The sequence below is a fragment of the Microcaecilia unicolor genome, chromosome 8, assembly GCF_901765095.1.
Source record: "Microcaecilia unicolor chromosome 8, aMicUni1.1, whole genome shotgun sequence".
In the NCBI taxonomy this organism is placed as follows: domain Eukaryota; kingdom Metazoa; phylum Chordata; class Amphibia; order Gymnophiona; family Siphonopidae; genus Microcaecilia; species Microcaecilia unicolor.
In genome coordinates, this window is record NC_044038.1 from 78187321 (window position 1) to 78210722 (window position 23402).

The 23402-nt window shown below is 43.6% G+C and overlaps 1 protein-coding gene across 1 annotated transcript in view; it reads left to right on the top strand.

The window, feature by feature from the left end:
* LOC115476272 (hyaluronan synthase 1-like) overlaps positions 1-21085 on the top strand; it is a 42549-nt gene extending 21464 nt beyond the window's left edge. The window contains exon 4 of the mRNA XM_030212556.1: positions 20326-21085. Within this exon, the coding sequence (XP_030068416.1) occupies positions 20326-21085 (760 nt within the window). The remainder of the gene's footprint in view (positions 1-20325) is intronic.
* The last annotated feature ends 2317 nt before the right edge of the window (positions 21086-23402 follow it).

Below are 23402 nucleotides of genomic sequence, written 5' to 3' on the forward strand. Positions count from 1 at the left end.
AAAGGGTTCCAGGGGTGACCCAAGAAATTATAGACCAGTGCTGGGCAAAATAGTGGATACTATTCTAAAGAATATGGAACACATAGACAAATATGGTTTAATGGGACAGAGTCAGTGTGGATTCAACCAAGGGAAGCCTTGCCTCACTAATTTGCTTTATTTCTTTGAAGCCTAGCACTTACACATGCATCTTATAGAATGCTAGAATTATGCACCTGACTGTCTACGGTTAAGTGCAAGCATTTACATCAGCCATTGAACTAGCATAAGCGCTTGCGCCTAAAGTTAGGCAAGTAAATGCTGATTTTTGCTAGAATTCTATAAGTGCAATTGAATGTTCAATTGCCATTATAGAATTCACACTAAGAGTGCATTATTCTAGAACACAAGCCCAGCATCCTGTTTCCAACAGTGGCCAATCCAGATCACAAGTACCTGGCAAGATCCCAGAATAGTAAGACAGAATTTATGCTGCTTATCTTGGAAATAAGCAGTGGATTTTCCCAAGTCTTTCTTAATAATGTTATTTATTTATTATTGGGATTTATTTACCGCCTTTTTGTATGGCTTATGGAATTTTCTTTTAGGAAGCTAGCCAACCCTTTTTTAAACCCTGCTAAGCTAACGGCTTTTACCATATTTCCTGGCAATGAATTCCAGAGTTTAATTACTCTTTAGGCGATCTATAGAAATTACCCCCTTACCCCTGGATTCTATATAGCGTGCCTAGAGATCCGCACTGAAATCTAGACGTATTCTGTAATAGCATAACTTAATTGGCTTAACAAGCTAATCATCGTTGATAACAGCACCTAACAAGCAATAATAAGAACTAATTGGTGACAATTAGAATTTACGCACACAACTCGCTAAGAATATTCTGTAATGAACTGCACTTAAATTGTATTGCACAAAGGGGTGTGGCTATGGGTGGGGAAATGGGCATTCTAAAATTTATGTGCATAGTTCTAGAATATGGTCCAGTGCGCATAAATCTACACACAGGGATTTATGCCATGTTTTCGTTGGTGTTAATGGAGGCGCATAGTTTTAGGTGCTGGGATATCGACTAAACATATTCTATGTTTCGATAACCTTGTATCAGGGTGATAGTCCTAACCAAAACATCGATGAGTTTTCACGGCGTTGCTTTGCTTTCAAGATGGCACTTTGGGTAGGGCTATGACCCAAGGAATAGCAATGGGATTTGAACCAGGACTACCTGGTTGTCAGCCTGATGCTGTAACAGTGTGCACTATTAACAACACAGGGAAAAATCGGAAATTTCTGATTTTTCACATCATTTAAGGCAAAAAAAAAAAAAACACCAAACGTTGACATTTCCCATGTCATGTCAAAGGAATGCACATCCCTAGATGTTACATCCATCAACATGTATTTTGGATCCAGTTCACTAAAGACTCATTACACAATGTTAGATTGAGGAGAGGTCCAGTGGAGGTTATTGGACATATTTAATGCATCTTTAAGTAAGGGTTATCTCCCAGTAGGATGGTTTGAACAGGACACTTTGCTGTAACAAAGCTGAAAACAATTTTGTTTCCTGATGATTTCACTCTTAGAATACTAGATCGAAATGGGTTAATTATGGCTGCTTATTTTGTTCTTTATTATCTCTTTTCTGTAACTCTTTGTTCTAGACATTTATAGGCTTGTGAACCATTTTGAATTTCAAATTTTGATCAGGAAAATGGTATATAAATGTAAGTTAAGTAAATAACCCCCTTGTTTACTAAGCCGCACTACTGGCTACCGTGCAGCAATGCCGAAACAGCCCATTCAAGTTTATATTACTCTCTTGGTCTCCCACCCCCTCCTCCTAGGTCTGCCATCATTAGCCTAAACCTTCTCACCTGTTCAGTTGTAGGTGCAGCAGGGTGACAATTAAAATATTTTCAAACCTCTTCCCGCTTTTAAAAATGTTTATTTAGATTTATTTTCATTTCTCTAGCCTTTCCTTATTAATTTAGCTTTTCCACATTTCCTCTCCCCTCTGATTTCTAAGTTTTCTTCTTACAGATTGGATAACTGATCATAAACTAAAGCTCAAACCTGATAAATTTCAGGTCCTACTATTCTCTGATCCAGCTAAGGCACTTTCTTCTTTTTTTCTTTGTGGCATCCAGGTTCCCTTAGAGGGGCATAATCGAACGGCGCCGGCCAAATAGCTGGCTGGCCATCTTCGGGGCCAGCGCCGTAAGTGGGCGGAGCCAAATGTATTTTCAAAAAAGATGGCCGGCCATCTTTTTTTTCACTAATACGGTTGTGCCCGGCCAAATGTCAGAGTTTGCCAGGTTTGAGATGGCCGGCATCGGTTTTCGGCCATAATGGAAAATAATGCTGGCGATCTCAAACCCGGCCAAATCCAAGGCATTTGGTTATGGGAGGAGCCAGCATTTGTAGTGCACTGGTCCCCCTCACATGCCAGGACACCAACCGGGCACCCTAGGGGGCACTTCTAAAAATAAAAAAAAAAAGCTCCCAGGTGCATAGCTCCCTTACCTTGGGTGCTGAGCCCCCCAAATCCCCCCCAAAACCCGCTCCCCACAACTCTACACCATTACCATAGCCCTTATGGGTGAAGGGGGGCACCTACATGTGGGTACAGTGGGTTTTGGGGGGTTTTGGAGGGCTCCCATTTACCACCACAAGTGTAACAGGTAGGGGGGGGGGATGGGCCTGGGTCCACCTGTCTGAAGTGCACTGCACCCACTAAAAACTGCTCCAGGGACTTGCATACTGCTGTGATGGAGCTGGGTAAGACATTTCAGGCTAGCATAGAGGCTGGCAAAAAAATTGTTTTTTTAATTTTTTTGGGGGTGGGAGGGGGTTGGTGACCACTGGGGGAGTAAGGGGAGGTCATCCCCGATTCCTTCCGGTGATCATTTGGTGAGTTGGGGCTCCTTTTTGAAGCTTGGTTGTGAAAAAAAGGGACAAAGTACAGCCGGCGAAATGCTCTACAAGCCTGGCTTTTTTTTCATTAGTGGGCGAAGCCGGGCATCTCGTGAGCATGCCCCCCGACCCGTCCCCGTCCCGCATTCACTACCCTACTGACAAGCCCCCTTGATGTTTCGCTGGCTCCGCGACGGAAAGCAGTCGAACCCAGCCAAAATTGGCTTTCAATTATACCGATTTGGCCGGGTTCAGGAGATCGCTGGTATCTCCCGATTTGTGTCGGAAGATAGCCGGCGATCACTTTCGAAAATGAGCTGGTTAGTATCTCCATATGGGTACTGAGTGTTACCTTGAATAACACACTGAGTTTTCATCTCCAGATCTCATCCGTAGTCCAACACTGTTTCTTCAAGCTACACATGATAAAATCACTAAGACCTCTCCTGCAACAATCTGCACTTCAGGTTCTTGTTCATTCTCTTGTACTTAGCCAAACTGATTACTGCAATGCATTGTATAAAGGCTTTAAAACTAAGTGACTACACTGCCTACAACTGCCAAATTGATTACTGCAATGCATTGTATAAAGGCTTTAAAACTAAATGACTACTCTGCCTAAAAATGAAACAGTTCTATCAAAGTTTTAACTGGAACTAGAAAATGTGACCATGTCACTCCCCTACTTAACTCCACTCACTGGCTACCCTTCTTGCATAGATTAACACATAAAATTATTTTATTAGTTTTCAAAATTCAATACACAGACCTTCCATTATTTCATCTTATTTATTGATATAGTATTGCCCACTACATGCCCTGGGATTCTTTCAACAAAAATGTCTGGTAATTCCCTCCTTCAGACAAATTAGGTATAATACCACTCGCCGTTATATTTTTCCATCATGGCATACTGTTTTCGTTTGCACCACTTCCACCGGGAGGCCGTTCCACAAATTCACCACCGTTTCTGTGAAGAACTTTTTCCACAGGTTACTTCTGAATCTGTCCCCTTTCAACTTCATCCTATGTCCCCTTGTTTCAGAGCTTCCTTTCAATTGAAAGAGACTCGCCTCCTGTGCATTTATGCCATGTAGGTATTTAAATGTCTCTGTTATATCTACTACTACTACTAATAGCATTTATATAGCGCTACCAGACGCACGTAGCGCTGTACATTTGACATAGAGAGACAGCCCCTGCTCAAAGAGCTTACAATCTAGGTAAAACAGACAGACAAGACATTACGGGCAAGGGAATTACAGGGTAAAGAGGAACAGGGGAGGAGGAAGCAAATGAGTAGCGGTTAGGACCCAAAGGCAGTAGTGAAAAGGTGAGCTTTCAGCATAGATTTAAAAACAGGTAGAGATGGAGCTAGACGTATGGGTTCGGGAAGACGGTTCCAGGCATAAGGTGCCGCAAGATAAAAGGAATTAAATACATGATACATTCACTTAAGAAGTCACAGACATAAATCCTCTGTTTTGTCACCCTCATGTTATCCACACCATTAGGGATGTCTACCCTACTGCAGGTGTTGGTATCATCCACAAAGAGGCAAACCTTATCAGAGAGCCCTTCAGCAATATTGCTTACAAAAATGGTAAAAAGAACTGGCCCAAGAACTGAACCTTGTGGCACACCACTGGTAACATCCTTTTCCTCAGAATGAGCTCCATTTACCACTATCCTCTTGTCACCTTCCACTCAAACCAATTCCTAACCCAGTCAGTCACTTTAGGGCTCATACTGAGGGCACTCAGTTTATTTATTAGTCGTCTATGTGTAACCGTGTCAAAGGCTTTGCTAAAATCTAAATTCACTACATGTAGCGCTCTCCATAGATCAAACTCATTGGTCATTCAGTCAATGAAATTAATCAGACTTGCCTGAAAAGCCCTGCCTCTAGTGAAACTTAAGTATTGCCATACTGGGACAGACCAAAGGTCCATCAAGACCAGCATCCTGTTTCCAAACCATGTTGCCTCGGGTCCTGTAATCCATTAGATTCCAAAATCTTTGCTATTCTCTGTTTTAAAAGTGTTCCCAGTAATTTACTTACCACAGAAGTCAGAATTACCAGCCTATAGTTCCTAACCTCTTCCTTACTGCTTCAGTTCTCCAGGACTACTCCCGACTCTAGACAAGCATTGAAAATGTCAGCCAGAACGTCCCAAAGTTCCTTCAGTACACTCTAATATATGCCATCCAGCCCTATTGCTTTGTCTACCTTTAGTTTAGCCAGCTCCTCACGAACACAGTCCTCTGAAAATTGTTCAGGGACTACCACCCTTCCATTCCTATTTGTCTTTGTCTTCTGCGGTCCTGCTCCCGGCCCTTCAGCTGTGAACACAGAACAGAAGTATTTGTTAAGTAATTCTGCCTTTATCAGCCTCTACATATTCCTCCCCTTCAGCTTTGAGTCTCACAATGCCACTTTTGCACTTCCTCCTATCACTAATATCTACTCTAATAAAACGCTCCCTCAACGTTCTGAAGACAACGTTCTGAAGCCATCAGCTCACTCCCTGTCCCAGAAGGGTTCGTTACTTCATGGTGGTGAAGCCCTCCAACTCACCATGTCTGTGCCCCGCCCTCGCTTCAAATGTGACGATGTCGAGGGCGGAGCACAGACGGTGAATGGACGCGGATGGTGGAAGAGAGCAAGACGGACGTCAGCCACGGACAGGAGCCGAGAAGGGGGAGAGAGCGCGACACACGGAAGCATCAGGGGAGCAAACGCGGAGGAGGACGCAGCCTTCAGAGCTGGGGGAACGGTAAAGGGACGTGGACGGCGATCCACAGCAAGACGGACACCACGGACAAGAGAAGAGAGGGGGAGGGTGCGTGACACACAGATGCATCTGGGGAGCCGACGCGGAGGAAGCCGCAGCCTTCACAGACTGAGAGATGCCATCCGACAGCGTAAACCCCAAGGAAAATGCACTCTACTTCCCTACTCCTGCCCCTGCCTACGAATTGCTACAGACTCGCAGCAAACATCCCCAAACACCTGCACAACGCAGCAACACCCCCCCCCCCCCTAACAAAACCCCAGCGCTGCCGTCAAACCGTCAAACCCGATCTTCATACTGCCCTGGGACAAAGCAGAACACAACAGAAAGACGAGAAGTACTTCACAAAACAACAACAACAAAAAACCCTTTACTTCTCTCTCCACCAAATTCAAAGTGTGGGAGAGAATAAAGCAGCAATCGGGAGCCTAAGTACAGCCATCATTAGCTGTTGCTAGCTGTACTGAAAGGAAAAAAAACACAGGGAATTTGCATGTCTTCTTCTTCACCCCCCCCCCCCCCCCTTTCTTTTTAAAAGAAAAATACAAGGCTTACTATAAAGGAGGACAGGCTCAGTTCCAATACCAAACACCACAGCAAAAGCAGACAAGTTACACAGCTCCACCACACTCCTTCCCTCCCTCACGCCCAAATAAATAAACAACATCTAATATGCAAAATATGCATCAACCACTTACACCCATACAAAAAACCAAACTCAAAACCCTCCACACCAACATACACACACTGCCATGCGCACACAGCATCTCTCTTTCACACTCAAAGACACACACTCCCTCCCCCAACCCCCTCAATACAGAAAGTGTAACAACATTTCTCTCTCACACACCCACACACACCTACAGACTCCATGTGACTCAACCCCCCCCCCAAAAAAAAAAACATGTCACAATCTTCCTCACAAATGGCATCATACCCAAAACTGTCAAATGCAAAATCAACATCTATCACACACACACACACACACACTGTGCCATGCACAGACAGCAACTCTCTCACTCGCACACACACCTATGTACCTCAATCACCCCCACACACCCTATGACCCCCCAACTCCTCCACTCACACAGTCACTCTCACACACACTCTCTCAAACATACACACTCCAAGGAAAACCTTGCTAGCGGCCATTTCATCTCTGTAAGAAACGGGCCTTATTGACTAGTATCTATATAAAAAAAGTCTTGTCCCCCATTTTATCGTATTGGCTACTTTTTCTTCCATATGCATCTTTGCTTTTGTAACTACTCTACCAGTTTCTCCTAGTTTTTTCAGATATTGTTGCCAGTCTTCCTCTTTCTGTGATCTCTTGTAGTTCATAAAGCTTAACCTGTTTTTCCTTTCCTTTTCAGCCGCTACTTTTGAGAACCAAAGCTGCCTCTTTTTCCTTACTTTTATTTATTTTCCTTACAAAAAGGTCTGTTGCCCTTACAATAGCTCCTTTCAGTTTTGCCCACTGCTTTCCAACTTCTTCCAGATGTTCCCTTCCAGACAGCAATTCCTTGAGGTAATCCCCCATCTGAGCAAAGTTTTTTTTTTTTAAAGTCTAGAACCTTCACTTTTGAATGAACCCTCTCCACACCTATCTTAATATTAAACCACAAAATGTGGTGATCACTGGATACCAGATGATCACCTACTATAACATAAGAAACACTCTCCTCATTAGTAAGCACTAAGTCCAGTATGGTCCCATCCTGCGTGGGTTCCATTACCAAGGGCTCCTTTTACTAAGCAGCAGTAAGCAAAACACAGGTTTACCACTCACTATACAGGAAGTACCGCCGGGCTGCTGCCCTGTCATTTCTGGCGCTACTAAAATTTATTAATTTTTGTAGTGCCTGAGTGTACCTGGCAGTAATTGGGCTGTGCCATTGAGGTGGCGGTAAAGGCTCCCCCACCAACATGGCCACGCAAGTGCTTTACTTGTCACATGGCCATTTCCTGTAGGAAAGTGAGACTTCCATTTTACCAGCTGCGGTAAAAGGGGGCCTCGGCACACGTATAAAACATGCCGATGCCAGTGCTGGCCCCCTTTTGCCGCAACTTGGTAAAAGGGGCCCTATTTGCTGGAATATTTCCCTCTGTAGAGAATCCAGAATCTCCCTGCTTCTATAAGACCCCCGCAATGGGGATACCCCAATCAACATCTGGCATATCAAAATCACCTATTAGTAATACCTCCCCTTTCACAGCTATATAGGTTTTCTGTAGGAATCTGTAGCAGTCTAGCATCTTCTCTTTTCTCAGCTGGTGTTCTAAAATATTTTCAGTGCTGAATTTTCATAGGTAGGATTGGTTTGCTACCACCCCATGATCAGAGCTCCCGAGCATGTGAAACAACGCACTTGCGGGCTCTGACTGAAAGTAGAATGCAAATGCATGCTAAACATATTCCTCCCTAATGATCAGTGGACAGTGTGCCAAACATTGGTGCGCTGTCTGTGGCAAACCCTATGCCTATTCCCCCAAATATAACCCCCCCCCCAATATAAACTCCCTTATATGGCAGCATATCCAAGGATTTACATTCCATTTTCTGCTTTTTAAAAATTCTCCTTCTCTTCTTCCTTTCCTCTCTTATATCTTTTCTCCATTTCTCTTATCTGCCTATGGCTAGATTTTATTCCTCCTTGTCTCACCCCCCCCCCCCCCACACCAGTCTTCAGTTTCCTCCCACTTATTTATTTATCAAATTTATATCCCGTATTATCTGTAAAATCAAATTGGGTTACTATCTCATATCCACCTTAAAGATGGTTAATAAATCCAATAAACAAAACCCATTTCCATCCTCTGTACTCATCCTCTCCCCAGCTAATTTACTTCTGCCTCTCATTCCCTCAGCAACCCCAGTTCCTTCCCTGTCACTCATCTCTTCATTTCCAGTTCCTTCATTTTGTTACCCCCTTGTCCAGACTCTCATTCTCCCCATTTGCACCCTCTTTCAACTCCTTCAGAGATCTGTCCCCTTCCTTTGTCTATCACCCTCTTCATAACCCTTCTTCTCTTTCTCCGTCATCCATTACCCTTGCTTCTTCCACATCCCTAGCATCCATTCTCTGCCTTTTCCCTCTATCCCCCTCCCCAGCATCTGCCTACCTATCTCCTTTTCCAATATTTATCATGCCCATCCTACTTACTGTCCCCAGCACCCATTCCTATGCTCCACTAAATCCAATTTCCACTGCATATGCCCTTGCTTATCCTCACTCTGTTACTTTTTCCCTCCCTTTTCCCTCTCACTTCCCCTGCCACATCAGCTCTCTTCTCCCACTACCACCATCTGCCCCTTTTCTCATCCCAACAAGTGTTAGGTCTTAACCTCCATCTCCCAGCCTCAGCATCAGATCCTTCTAAAATCAGTCCCCTTCTCCCATTTGCAGCCTCCTTCTTCTAGCCTCAGCATCAGATCCTACCATGCACTAGCATCAGCCTTCTTGTCTCTTCTCCCTCCCCAAATCCAGCAACTCCTTTCTCTCTCCCTTTCCCCCTTCTCTGTGTCCAGCATCTCCTCTTTCTCTTCCTAGTGCCTCTCCAACATAGTCCAGCATCTTTCCTCTCCTGCACCCCATCATGTGATCTAACATCTCCCTGACTGTCTCCTCTCCACCCTTTCCTACCCAGCATCTCCCCCTCTTGCCTCCTTCTAGTCCCCCCCCCCCCCCGACAGGTCCACCTCCTTACCTTCTTTGTTACTGTGTGACTACAACCATCAGCAGTAAAAGAGGAGAGAAAGAATCACAAAGCCTCAAACGCAAGCAATCTGCAAGGATTCCCTGGTCCTGTCCCCTCTAATTCACACTTTCTGATGCTTTGGGGGCAGGACAGGCAAAGGGGGCAGGACCAGCAGATCCTTGCAGAGCATTTGTGTGAAGCTCTGCCGCCCGTTCTTTCCTTTTTTACTGCTGACAGTTGCAGCTGCATGGGAACAAAGGTCTGAGGGGAGGAGCTGGACCAATGGGGTTTAAGCATGCGGCTTTCACTGGGGGTGCAATGAAGATTTTTTGGGGTGTATTTGCACCCCCTCTCACCCCCATAGTGACACCTATGCTTTGCACTTGTCCACATTAAATTTCATCTGCCATTTGAATGTCCAGTTTTCTCCTGTAATTTCTCAACAGTCCGGATGTGATTTAACAACTTTGAATAATTTTATTTGATCACCACACTTGTTGTTCCCATTTCCGGAGCAGAAGATGACTGGGGCTGGGTAGGAGGGGGAAGGAGTAGAAGATGGATGGGGCTAGGGGGTGTGGGTGTGTGGGGGTGGAAAAAGGGGTGGAGGGGAAGAGTAGATGAGGATAGGAGGTGTGGGTGGAAGGGAGGGAAACGGAGCAGAAACTGGATGGGACTAGGTGTAAGGGGGGAAAAGAGGAATAGAGCAGAAGATGACTATGGGGAGTGGGACAGATCAGAAGATGTATATGACTAGGGGGAGGATGGGAAAAGGGGAACAGAGCAGAAGATGGCAGAATGGGAGAGCACTGGGGAGCACAGCAGGGAACTGTAGATGGGAGAGATTGTGGGAATTTTGAAGGGACAGTGAATATTTGGCAGTTTTAGGAATGAGTGGGGGTATATTGATAGGTTGGGAGTACAAGTGAAGGTGTAAAATGAGGGATAAGAGAAGAGGGGCAAGAAAAGGGGATGATTTGGGAAAAGATTGAGACATAATGTAAATGACCTGGAAGATTGGAGAGAGGATGAGAAACATTGAAAAGTGGTAGGGGTACTGGGGAGGGGTATGGGAAGAAAGGGATGAGTTTATGAAGGGGTTGAGTAGGTGTTGAAATGAGGTTAAAAAGATGGTGAAAGAGAGGCAACAGGACATGTGGTATAGGGTAAGAGATGTAAGAATGGCCTTGGAGGCAAGGAAGGAGAGACAGAGATGGAGCTGGGACTGATAAGGTTATGAGATGCAGTGGGGGGTAGATGAGGGCTAAAGGGTGAGTACAGACAATGGGAATGGAAGACAAAGGAAGTGGGTGAAAGATGGGAGGATTTACGAGTCCAGGGAAGGGAGAGACAGAGGTGGCGATGAGAGTGCTGGAGAGGGAATGAGAGGGACTAGAGGATCAGAGAAAGGGAGATAAACGCAGAGAAGAGAAAAGTGGGAAAAAAAACATAAAATGCAAGATCAGTGCTAGACAGATGTAGAGAAGGAAAGGAAGATGAGGTGAGAGGCGAGAGGTGAAATGGAAAAGCCAACCTGGAAAAGAATTTAGGAGAAGACTGACACATGGAGAGTGGAAGAGACGTGGAGAGTGGAAGAGATTGGGACCAGCCCAATTAGAAAAATGAAATGCTCAAACGACAAAGGTAGAAAAGACTAAATTTATTTTTATTTAATACTTTTTAAGAACTGAAATTTGCCTGCTTTGTGAAATGTACATTTTTTTCTATTTTTGTATTTTGCAGAGTACATGAGAAAATACATTTCTGTTTCTCTTTTACCAGTATTTGCATTGCTTATAAAGTCTGGCATTCTTAGGATCTCCATTTCAGTTTTTATCTGCATGTTTTTTGTGGATCCCTATCTTGTATCACATGAGGGTCTGTCCTTGTTCTGCATGTGTGACTGAGGTGAAGGATTCTGCCAGCATGTAGTGATTGTGTAGGAATGTGTAACAGTCCAGCTTGTTTCAGTTTCCCAGTAGCAGGTGTATTGGTGCTCTAGGGTCCAATGTAATATTTATAGCACTGTCTTTTATAGGTTTAAGGGTTGTTATGGTGTGTTTTCTGTATATGTTTTGAGTGTTTTTTGTAAGGTTTTATGTTTCGTATTTGAATGCAGTCCTGGTTGTCACCCAAAATAAAGATGCTCAACACCAGTGGTCTTCACATCTTGTATGTAGAATTATGATACCAACAAAAACCTGTCTGCTTTAAACAAGTGACTGGCAGTGGAAGGAACGTATGCTGTTCCTGAGGTAATGATCACAATTTGAATATTTGTATGTGGTACGTTGTAAGGGGGATAAAATACTTAGCCTGATAGGATAACCGCATAAATAGGACTGAATAAAACACAGTCTTATCTTCATGCAGTTCATCCTAGCCGGTTAAGGGGTCCTTTTACCAAGCTGCGGTAAAAAGGGCCCTGTGGTAGCAGTGGGAGCCGTATTTGCCGTGACTCAGGGCCCTTTTTACCGCAGTGGGTAAAAAGTCCCTAAAAAATACATGGCATGCAGTAAGATTATTCTTACCCCATGACCACGCAGGGGGGGGCACTTACCGCCACCGCTCTAGAAATTATGGAATTATTTTCCATAGCACTAGAAATGGCGTGCAGTTGAGGCAGAACTACCGCTGGCAGCCGTGTTGGGCCGGCAGTAGCTCTGGGTTGCTGCACGGCAAGCCTTTTGCCACGGGGCAACCCTTTAGTATAAGGGCCCCTAAGTGCTGAATATCACACTTAACTAGCTATGTTTTATCTGGCTGAGTATGCCTGGATATTCAATGCAGGTGCATGGACATGGCCCTGGCATTGAATATCTGCGAATAAAGCTGGCAGTGGTTGTCAAACACTGACTGCCACTGGATGAATAATAATATGTCTGCTAGGGAGGGATTATGTTGCTGATACTGAGATGAAACCAGATTCAGAATTTATTTTTTATGGTGAATTCTATAAGGAAATACTCTAGTTCAGCTTTGCACCCATTGTTGCATGAGGAAGGCTCCTGTGGATACAGAATATATGCTTGCATTTAACACTGTGATAATGCAGAGATAGGGGTCAGTATTTTTTCATTTTAGAGTTCCAGGCAACATAATTTAACTCAAATAATTCTGTTGAGTATAACCAGTGTTGGCAGTTTTGTTTTGTTTTTTATACATTTTGGGAATATAAATTGCATTTTTTATTGGGGGGGGGGGGGGGGGGCAACTGCCTGACTAGTGTTTAGAATAAGGGGACCTCCTCATCCTCCTTCCTGATCAGAGTTTTCAGTGGGTTCTCTTTTTCGGGTGCCTGGGGGGTGCCGCCTCATCCCTCACCTCAGACAGCAGATTGCTGTGAGCTGCCCCTTGGGGTAAGTGCTATCAGTGGAGGGGGCCAAGAGGAAAAAAGTTATGCCTGAGGGGTAAGTGTTACTTCTGGGTGAGGAGGGTAGAAAAAAAAAGTGCTGCCTCTAAGGTGGGGGTGAGGGAGTGCTGTCTGTAGATGGCACCAGGGAAAAAGTGCTGCCTGTTTGGGGTGGTGGAGCGGAGATATTTTTTCTATGTGGCATGGTATGGGCAATTGCTGGTATGGAGGAAGAGAGGGACGGAGAAAGAGTGGGATTTGGAGAAGGAGAAAAAGGGATGGTGCTGATATCAGGCCTAGGAAGAGGGAGAGGGAAAGTGCACTCTCCCCTTGCTAATTCATGTGAATGTGAGAGGGGGCATAATGAGAGAAATTTCCCATGGTGCTGGCTCATTCACTTAAAAAAATATCTTCACTGTGTTGATATGCAGGCTTCATATTCAATATTTTAGTATGATGTGTGTGTGTTTTTAATAACCATTATGATAAATATTTATGAGATGTATTAATGCACATGAATATGGTAATGTACCAAGCTTCACCCTCCCCCCCCCCCCCCCCACACACAAATGAATCAGTCAAACTATGCCCATACTGTTTTGTATCTTTTAACCAGTTCTCAATCTACAAAAGGACTTTGCTTTCTATCCCATGGCTTTATAATTTTCTCGGGAGTGTCTCATGAGGGACATTATCTGAAGCTAATCTACATTTAATGTAGCCAGTTTGATCTGTATGTATCAACTGAAAAAGAAAATTTGTCAAAAACGTTCTGAAAATCTAAATACACTCTATTAACTGCCTCACTTTCATCCATGTATTTATTCACGCCTTCAAAAATAAGTGTAGCAAATCGGTGAGTGATCCTGGCCCTCTTAGAACATGTTTATGCTTCAGTATCCAGGCAGTATAAACCTCACACATCAGCACACACAAGAAGCCTCTGTTCTTTTCTGAAATTTACTTTATTGAATAACTGTAGTTAATTTACTCACAGTTTGTAGATTTTCAGAAGCTTCCTGACATAGGGCAAGAGGCTTTGAATTTTTGAAGGCTGTAACTGGAGATGAAGGTGGAGATCTGAAAAGAAAGGGCTTTATAGCAGAGGTTGGGAGACATGGCAAATAGATGGAAGTAGTTCAGAGGTGAGATGCTGATTTATGCAGTAGTAGTAGGAGAAGGAAGGTAAAAAATGAGTTCATTTCAAGGAAGCAGAGGGGCACATGCTCCAAAAGCAAGATGGATGCCACTGACTTACTGGGTCAGAAGGGAGCATGAAGAACACCCATGAGGCTTGGGGGCAAGGTGAAGGGAGCAATAGGAGCAGAGCCTTAGATCAGGCCATAGAGAAGGTTGTACTCTGATTGACCTATCAGAAAAAAGATAGTAAAGGTGATCAGGAAATAGCAGCAGATAGACAAAGGGCCCAAGCTCGGCTGAGAGAAAGGTCTTTGCAGAAGAGAAGACCACTAGGAATGAAGCTTATACACTAAGCAGGGGTGGCTGCAGTACATATGGGACTGCATTACGCACAATGCATTCCTCACATACCATGAAAAGGATCTGGGAGTCATTGTTGGCAATACTTTGAAACCCTCTGCTCAGTGTGCTGTGGTGGCAAAGAAAGCAAATAGAATGTTAGGTATTATTAGGAAAGGAATGGAAACCAAAAACGAGGATGTTATAATGCCTTTGTATCGCTCCATGGTGCGACCACTCCTTGAATACTGTGTGCAATTCTGGTCACAGCATCTCAAAAAAGATATAGTGGATTTAGAAGAGGTATAGAGAAGGGCGACAAAAATGATAAAGGGGATGGGACAACTTCCCTATGACAAAAGGCTGAAACGGCTTGGGCTCTTCAGCTTGGAGAAAAGATGGCTGATGGGAGATATGATGGAGGTCTATAAAATACTGAGTAGAGTGGAACGGGTAGACGTGAATTGCTTGTTTACTCTTTCCAAACAATACTAGGACTATGGGACCCGCAATGAAACTACAAAGTAGTACATTTAAAATGAATTAGAGAAAACATTTCTTCACTCAACGTGTAATTAAACTCTGGAATTCGTTGCCAGAGAATGTGGTAAAAGCAGTTAGGGTTTTAAAAAGGTTTGAATAGCTTTCTAAAAGAAAGTCTATAAGCCATTGTTAAAATGGACTTGGGAAAATCCACTGCTTATTTCTGGGATAAGCAGCATAAAATGTATTGTACTGTTTTGGGATCTTGCCAGGTACTTGTGACCTGGAGTGGCCACTGTTGGAAACAGGATACTGGGCTTGATGGACTTTCGGTCTGTCCCAGTATGGCAACACTTATGTACTTATGAATAAGCAAACAATTGAAGTAGTCCTGGACAGAAGGGAGATGACCCTTGAAAACAAGGGTAAGTATTTTAAACTTGATATGAACAGAGATGGGTAGCCAGTGCTCAGCCTGGAGGAGCAGGGTAACAAGGTCAAATGGTTTAGAGTTGTATGTAAGAGGCAGACAGCAGTGGACTGAATGAGTTGAAGACATTTCAAAGAGTAGTGACAAACCAGCATAAAGAGAGTTACAATAATCAAGATAAGTGATCAAAAGCTGAGGAGAAGAGCGAATTGCTTGAGTGGGAAAAATGATGTAACTGAATGAAAGTGATGGAGTATAAAGAAAGCTGCTTGAAGAACAGAATCAATTTGAGCCTTGAAAGTAAGGCAGTCATCAAAAATCACACCAAGGATTTTAGTAGAGTCTTTAAAGAGGACACTCATTCACAAGAGGAGGGTAGGGGACAGGTACAAATGTATTATGGAAATGTATTGCTTTACATTTAGAGGTGTTAAGGAAAAGGTGGTGATCTCTTAGCCAGGGCTGGTGTTAGACATGCAGGGGCCCAGGGCAGAAACTGGGAAGGAGCCCCCAAAGCCTGCCTGCAAGCTACGCCTCCTTCAGCTTGAGGCAATCTGTGGCCCCATGTGACATGGAGGCCTAGGACAATTGCCCTGTTTGTCACCCCAAACACCAACCCCGCTCTTAGCCAGTTGGATACCTTGTTGAGGCAGAGATTGAGTTGAGAGAGATCAGGAGGGTTGGTGAACAAACGATAAAGAATCTGAATATCATTGGTCTAATATCATAGGCATAGTGATGCAGCATGGGAAACAGTTATTCTATAATGGCATCTGGGTGCTCAGATTTATAGAATACTAGCCTAATTTGGCTTTGGCACGCCAATAATTTACACACTCACAGTTACACCAGCCTTAGAGCTAGCATAATTGAGGGTGTCTAAGTGTGGCAAAGGCATGCATAACTTACAGTATTCTGTAAATTACATGCATCAGTGGGAGACATGCCCATTTCTCACCGATGCTTCACCCACTGCCCTCCTTGCAGTTATGCACTACTGCGATTCATGCGCACCCTTATAGAACAGCCCTTAGGGCACTTGCATGCACAAGTGGTACTTTTACCTGCATTTATACACTCAAGTGGTACATAAATGCAAGCATGTATTTATAGAATTGCGCTTTTAATGCAATTAAAAGAGATTTTTATCAATAATCATCCATATTCTCTTGAATTCCAAGCTTTAAGCTTGACTGAACTTATATTCATTTTTTTGTGGATGGTCCTGATAGATAGAGGAAGTAATGAATTGTCTTGGAGTTTACAAGTTTATTATGGAATCCCTCATAACCAGTGGCATAGCCATGGGTGGGCCTGGGCCCACACACTTTGGGCTCAGGTCCACCCAAAATTCTGGCACCCTTGTTATGGCTGGCAGGGATCCCAAGCCCAGCCAGCTGATGAGGTCTTCTGGCAGCCAGAACAGGTCACTCCCTTACTCGTTGTAGCCAGCAGCACTGTCCATGGGCTGCCATTGGGCCGGCCTACCTCTCTCATGTATGCTCAGTTTGCATAAAAACAAAGCATGCACGGGAGGGGGGTGGGGGTGGCAGCAGTATGTGTACAGTGCCACTGGCTGCAGCAAATAGGGGAGTGAGTGACCTGTTCTGGCCGCCAGAGGGCCTCTTCAGCTAGTGGGGCTTGGGGATCCCCACCAGCTCAGGTATTTATTTTTGGGGGGTCATTAGTGCAGAGGTGGGGAAAGAGACAAATGGGATGAGGCCCACCCAAAATAGAATATTTGGCTACACCACTGCTTAGAATTCTTCTCTGATGCCCCTTTAATTTAATATATTTTTGTGCCTCCTGGTTTGGATAATTCAGTCCTTAGGTGGGAAAACAATAAAGAAGTTGAATTATTATTTAGATGCTATAGCTGGGTGGATTCAGAAGAATTGTTTATTGTTGAATAAGAAAAGAGGAGAGGTGTTATATATGGGAAAGGTAGAATGGTGGGACATGGGAGTAATGCCCTGCTTGGGGGGAGAGGGAAGGTCATTGTGAAAGAAAGCATCTAATTTGAGGGTTTTATTGGATGAGGACCTGACATAGAAAGTCCAGATATTGTGCCTTTTGTTTTGGACACAGTGTAAGGCGTGGCTCTCTGTGGCAGTTTATGGGGAATGATGGGAGATCAGGGGTTGTACTTAACGCCCTGTATTTTGGATATATGGTATGGCTGTTTGTGGTAGTCTATGAGGTGTGATAGGAGATTGGGGGGTGGTATTTAATGCTCTATATTTTATGGATTATGTTTTTAACTTTTAAACCATTTGCAGCTTTATGAGGAGAAGGTATATATTGTTAAATAAATATTTATAAATTATGTTTGGTAGTTGAAGCTTTTTTTTGAACGATGAGGAATGTGTCCTGTATACATGCTCTAGTTTTAAGTTTTGTAGATTATGGGAATGATTTTTATATAGGTCTCCATTGGAAACTGGTACAGTGGCTTCGGGTAGTTTAGAATGTAGTGGGTTGATTGGTTACTAGTAGTAAGAAAAAGGCATCTTCTGCACCCTTATTAAAATCTTTGCATTGGTTACCTGCAATAGCATAATTTAAATTCAAACCACTGGTTTTGGCTTTTCATATTTTGCATCTGGATCAGCAGCTATATTAGTTTGACTGCTTGAGATGGTATGTACATGACAGGAATTTGAGCTCCAGTCAGGCTTGGCTGCTGGAAATTCCTTTCTGGACACACTCTGGGGCCCGTTTACTAAGCCGCGTAAGCGTCTATGTGCGCCCAACGTGTGCCAAAGTGGAGTTACCGCTCGACTACTGCATGGCTCTTGTGGTAATTTCATTTTTGGTGTGCATCCGATACATGTCTGAAAAATATTTGGGCGCGTGTAATGGACGAGCGCCAAGTGGAATTTGGCGTACATAGGTCATTACCACCCAGTTACGGCGTGAGTCTTTACCGCTAGGTCAATGGCTGGTGGTAAGGTCTCAGATCCAAAATGGACACTACTACTACTACTACTATTTAGCATTTCTATAGCGCTACAAGGTGTATGCAGCGCTGCACAAACATAGAAGAAAAGACAGTCCCTGATCAAAGAGCTTACAATCTAATAGACAAAAAATAAAGTAAGCAAATCAAATCAATTAATGTGTACAGGAAGGAGGAGAGGAGATTACAAGTGGTTACGAGTCAAAAGCAATGTTAAAGAGGTGGGCTTTCAGTCTAGATTTAAAGGTGGCCAAGGATGGGGCAAGACGTATGGGCTCAGGAAGTTTATTCCAGGCGTAGGGTGCAGCGAGACAGAAGGTGCGAAGTCTGGAGTTGGCAGTAGTGGAGAAGGGAACAGATAAGAAGGATATATCCATGAAGCGGAGTGCACGGGAAGGGGTGTAGGGAAGGACGAGTGTGGAGAGATACTGGGGAGCAGCAAAGTGAGTACATTTATAGGTTAGTAGAAGAAGTTTGAACAGGATGCGAAAATGGATAGGGAGCCAGTGAAGCAACTTGAGGAGAGGGGTAGTATGAGTAAAGTGACTCTGGTGGAAGACGAGACGGGCAGCAGAGTTTTGAACCGATTGGAGAGGGGAGAGGTGACTAAGTGGGAGGCCAGCAAGAAGCAGATTGCAGTAGTCTAAACGAGAGGTGACAAGAGTGTGGATGAGGGTTTTGGTAGAGTGCTTAGAAAGAAAGGGGCGGATTTTACGGATGTTGTAAAGAAAGAAACGACAGGTCTTGGCGGTCTGCTGGATATGAGCAGAGAAGGAGAGAGAAGAGTCAGATGACCCCAAGGTTTCGAGCTGAGGAGACAGGAAGAATGAGAGAGCCATCAACAGAAATAGAAAACAGGGGGAGCGGTAGTTTTCATTTTGCTGCACGTCCATTTTTGGTAAAAATTTTAAAAAGGCCTTTTTTACAGGCACACTAAAAAATGGGTCGGCACGCACCCAAAACCCACACCTACATTACCGCAAGCCATTTTTCAGCGCACCTTTGTAAACGGACCCCTCTGTAAGACTCATATTAGAACCTTTTAGAACTAGGGTATTTTTGGTAGAGATGCTTTCTCTATGGAATGGATTGCCATTGGAGTTTCATATGGAAGAAAATCTGCTGGTGTTTAGGGTACAGCTGAAAATCTTTTGTTTCCCAAGGATTGGAAGTGTGTGTGTGTGTGTGTGTGTGTGTGTGTTTATCATTTTTATGTTAGTGTTTTATTGTTTCTTTGAATTGCAGGTTGATGTAATTTATGTATATACTTTTGCGCATTGCTTTGGTTGTTGCTTCAGGAAGCATTTAGGGTCTTTTTACAATGCCACGGTAGAGCTACAGCAATGTTGGTGCACATCAGCTTGGCACTACTGCCAGGCCACCACGCACCATTTCTGGCATAACTGGAATAATTTTACCACCAGCTTAGCGCAGGAGGGGGTAAGGGCTCCTCCAGGAAATGGCCACATGGCAAGTTTGTACTTACCGCACAAACACTTCCTTTAAAAAAAAAAAAAACCCCCGCTGTGGTAAAAGGGGCCTCAGCACATGACAAATCCAAGTGCCACTGCAGGACCCCTTTTACCACATCTTGGTAAAAAGTCCCCTAAATAAATACTTTTAAATAAATTAATTAAATGGCTGAATGGATAGTTTCTGATGGAGCAGATGAAATGTGTTACTTTATGAAGGAGAGGAAGGAATTGGAGAGAATTATTGGGCTAGCAAGGGACTTCAATGTTGGCTCAGGAAGAGGGAGAAAATCAAGCTGGCACCATGAGAGACCTTTCTGGGGGACTTGGAATGTGGAAGAATCTTCAACCACTGTGGATTAGTTGATGACCAGGTGAAGGGTAGAGAGTGGGGGTCTGTAGACCAGGGTCCTTTAATGTAGACTTGATGGTAGGAGTACTGCTGCCAGTAACACCATTGTGCTACTAGCAATAGTAACAGATATGTGTTAAGTCTGGTTCTAACTCTAGATTTATTACATTGGATGGTAAAATCCTGCATTAGCACCTGATTTCACTGTAGTTCAGTTAAAAAGTTCTGCTGTTCTGAGTGTCCGGTATTACTTTGCATTGACTTCCTTCCCTTCCCTGTTATTGCCACTAGCAGATTGTACCTAAAAACTGAAGTTTACTTAAAGACAATCCCAAGGTCAATGTTTCACATGCTCAGATCTCTTTGTTCTTAATGTTCTTGCTTATTCCAGATACACTGCCAAGTCCATGTGTTACTCAGAAACACCAGCTCAGTATTTACGGTGGTTGAATCAACAGACCCGTTGGACAAAGTCCTTCTTTAGAGAGTGGCTCTACAATGCTCTGTGGTGGCATAAGCATCACCTTTGGATGACCTATGAGTCTGTTGTGGCTGGAGTTTTCCCCTTCTGTGTGACTGTGACTGTGGTCAAGATCTTCTACACTGGTGGCCTCTGGCATATCCTTTGGGTCTTGCTTTGTATCCAGATCATGGGGTTGGCCAAGGCTCTTTATGCGTCATGGTTCCGTGGTAACTTCATCATGGTCTTCATGTCCCTCTACTCTGTACTTTACATGACAGGGCTGCTTCCAACAAAATACTTTGCCATTCTCACAATGAACAAGACCACCTGGGGAACATCTGGGCGGAAGAAGATAGTAGGTAACTATATTGCACTGGTTCCATTGTCGATATGGTGGATGACCCTCCTAGGAGGACTGGCCTACACTATCTCTGAGGATCTTGCAAAAGACTGGGATACCCTAAAACAGCAGAAATTTTATCTGTTTTATGGATCCCTGGCCTATATACTTTACTGGGTCTTCATGGTTTTACTCTATTGGGTCTGGGTCAGGAAATTATGCCACAGTAAATCGAATACCTATCAAGTATCCAATGGCAATGCTAACATAGAGTCCCAGGAGCTCTATGAACCAGTGGGAAAGAGAAGCATCTATGGGTTATACATTCCTAACTCAACATTTGTGTAATACTCCTTCTCTGTCATCTAAGTGGCAGATTCAAAATTGGCAAGTATTGTCCTGTCAAAAGTGAAATCTGAGAACCAAAGTATTCATTCCATATGAATAATTTACTAAAAATCACCTTTCTACAATAAACATTATGGGCCCGATATTCAGCCCGTGGAGGTTAGTGATTTTAAGGCGCTGACCACTATAGCCTGACTTTGACCTGAATATTGCTGTGCTTAATCTGGGCACAGCCCTGAATATCCAGGTCTTGCTCAACCGCAGGAACTTATCCGAGTGTCAGTTGATGTTCATTCTGGTACCCAGACAGCTAGTGCAATTTAAGACTGCTATTTGTGTGGTCTTACTTGCATGGATAGTTATCTAGGAACCAGCACTGAATATCAGTGGTGCCTGGATAGCTTTCAGGACTACCCCATCTCTACCCCTGGATTTCCTGGAGAGTGCCATGTCAGTCATAGCAGATATGCCACAACACTCTCCAGTTAACTGCCGCTTAATAGCTCCTCAAGGGCTAGTCAGTGTGATTTAACCAGGCAGGAGCTTCTTCTGCCCAGTTAAATTGTTTTCAATACAGATCCCTATTTTTCTATGCTTAGAGAAGGGTATTATAAACATGAACAATATATTTTGAGGTTATAGTGCAAGAATATGCCATAATTCTCAGGTCCAACAACCAAAGAGCGGGAATCAAAGATGCAGTGAACAAAACACAGCATAAAAGAGCACAATGGGCCTCATGAAGTGGAATGAAGGAAACAAATTTATTAGAAGACATGTTTCCGCAATGTGCCTGTGTCAGGGGTCAGCTCGGTGAGTATTTCAACACAAGTAAATAATTCTATTCACACAGGTGGAAATAGGTTACTACAGCACATGTACAATGTCACATCCAGAAGTGTTTCATATGAACATATGAAAATGGAATATGCAAAATAATACTTGATATAGCAGGCGTGCACTGCTAATTAGTGATCAGAGATGACCCTTGAGACAGGCATATTGCTGAAACATGGCCTGTGTGGGCTCTTTTAATAAATTTGGTTGGTTGCTTCACTCTAATTCTTGGAACCTATTGTGCTTTTTTCTGTTTTATAATTCTCAGGTCCCTCACTTCTCTTTACATGTCTTACTGTGTTTTCTAAAAGACCATTTGTCATATTTTGACCAGTAGGGTGAAATATTTTCTGTTAAACTTGATAGATATTTTAGCAAAAAACATACTTAGTACCAAATTCATGTGAAGTAATTTGCCATGAAGGATTTTTACCACATTGATATCCTTAGTAGTAATAGGATTGTCAGTTCCCTATCACCATCTTGGACATCCCAGTTATCTGAACTGTCTCCAGGTTTAGAGGAAGTCCAATTAAAGATTATGTGTATTCTAAAAATGAAATGCTATGTGAATTTGCCCTCAAAAAGCTTCCTGAAGTTTTACAGAGCCTCTCTACACATGGAGAGTTAGTTGTTCTGTACTCCTAGTGCGACTGTAGTCTGTTCCTGATATGCAAAGTTTTATGAGAAATATAGATTTCTGTTTAACACAGCTGGAGAAATGTGTGTCTCTTTGGCTCCTCATTCCTGACTTTAATGCAATAAATTACTATCTAATAAAAGCGGCAGTTACCAAATGGCCTGTTTCTGGTTTCTGTTGCCTCCCTTTTTGGTCTTATTCCTGGGTTTCCTGTTTATTTCATGTTTTTTTTTTTATATTTGTCTGGAGTGGGAGGAATGGGGAATAAACAGCATACCCCTTTTATTACAGTTGTAGAAGTCTGGCACAAGGAATGCTGATATCCTAAGCACAATCAAAATGTGACAGTCCCTCCTCCCAGGACCTCCATAATTTCAGTTGTCACTACCAACCACCTGTTTTTTTCCAGAGCAGTAGGGTGTCTGTGCGTGGTGGCATGGCTGTTCGCTGTGAGTGGTGGTATGGTGGTTATCATTCCTTCCCTCCCTTTGCTTGAGATTGCCAAGACAGCATACCCTCACAGTCCTCCCACATGCTCCTGGACCCCCACAATTTTTGTGTTAAACAGGAACCTGACATGAGATGAAGCAGGACCTCATGATGCAGGTGATGTGTCTATTGTTGTGAATGGATAGAAATGGGGTCTGTAGACTCCTTATTATAGAAAAGGTGCAGGTAGCAGTAGCTGGAGGGGGCAAGGGGAGATAGAGGCATGAGGAGGAGTAGCAGGAGGAAGGAAAAACGAGGCAGTGTTGGAGGCCCACAGAGGAGCTTTTGTCCCACCCTGCAATTTGTTGTCATGCCCCCTTCCCATCCCTAGAGTTAAAAATCTCCTTTTCC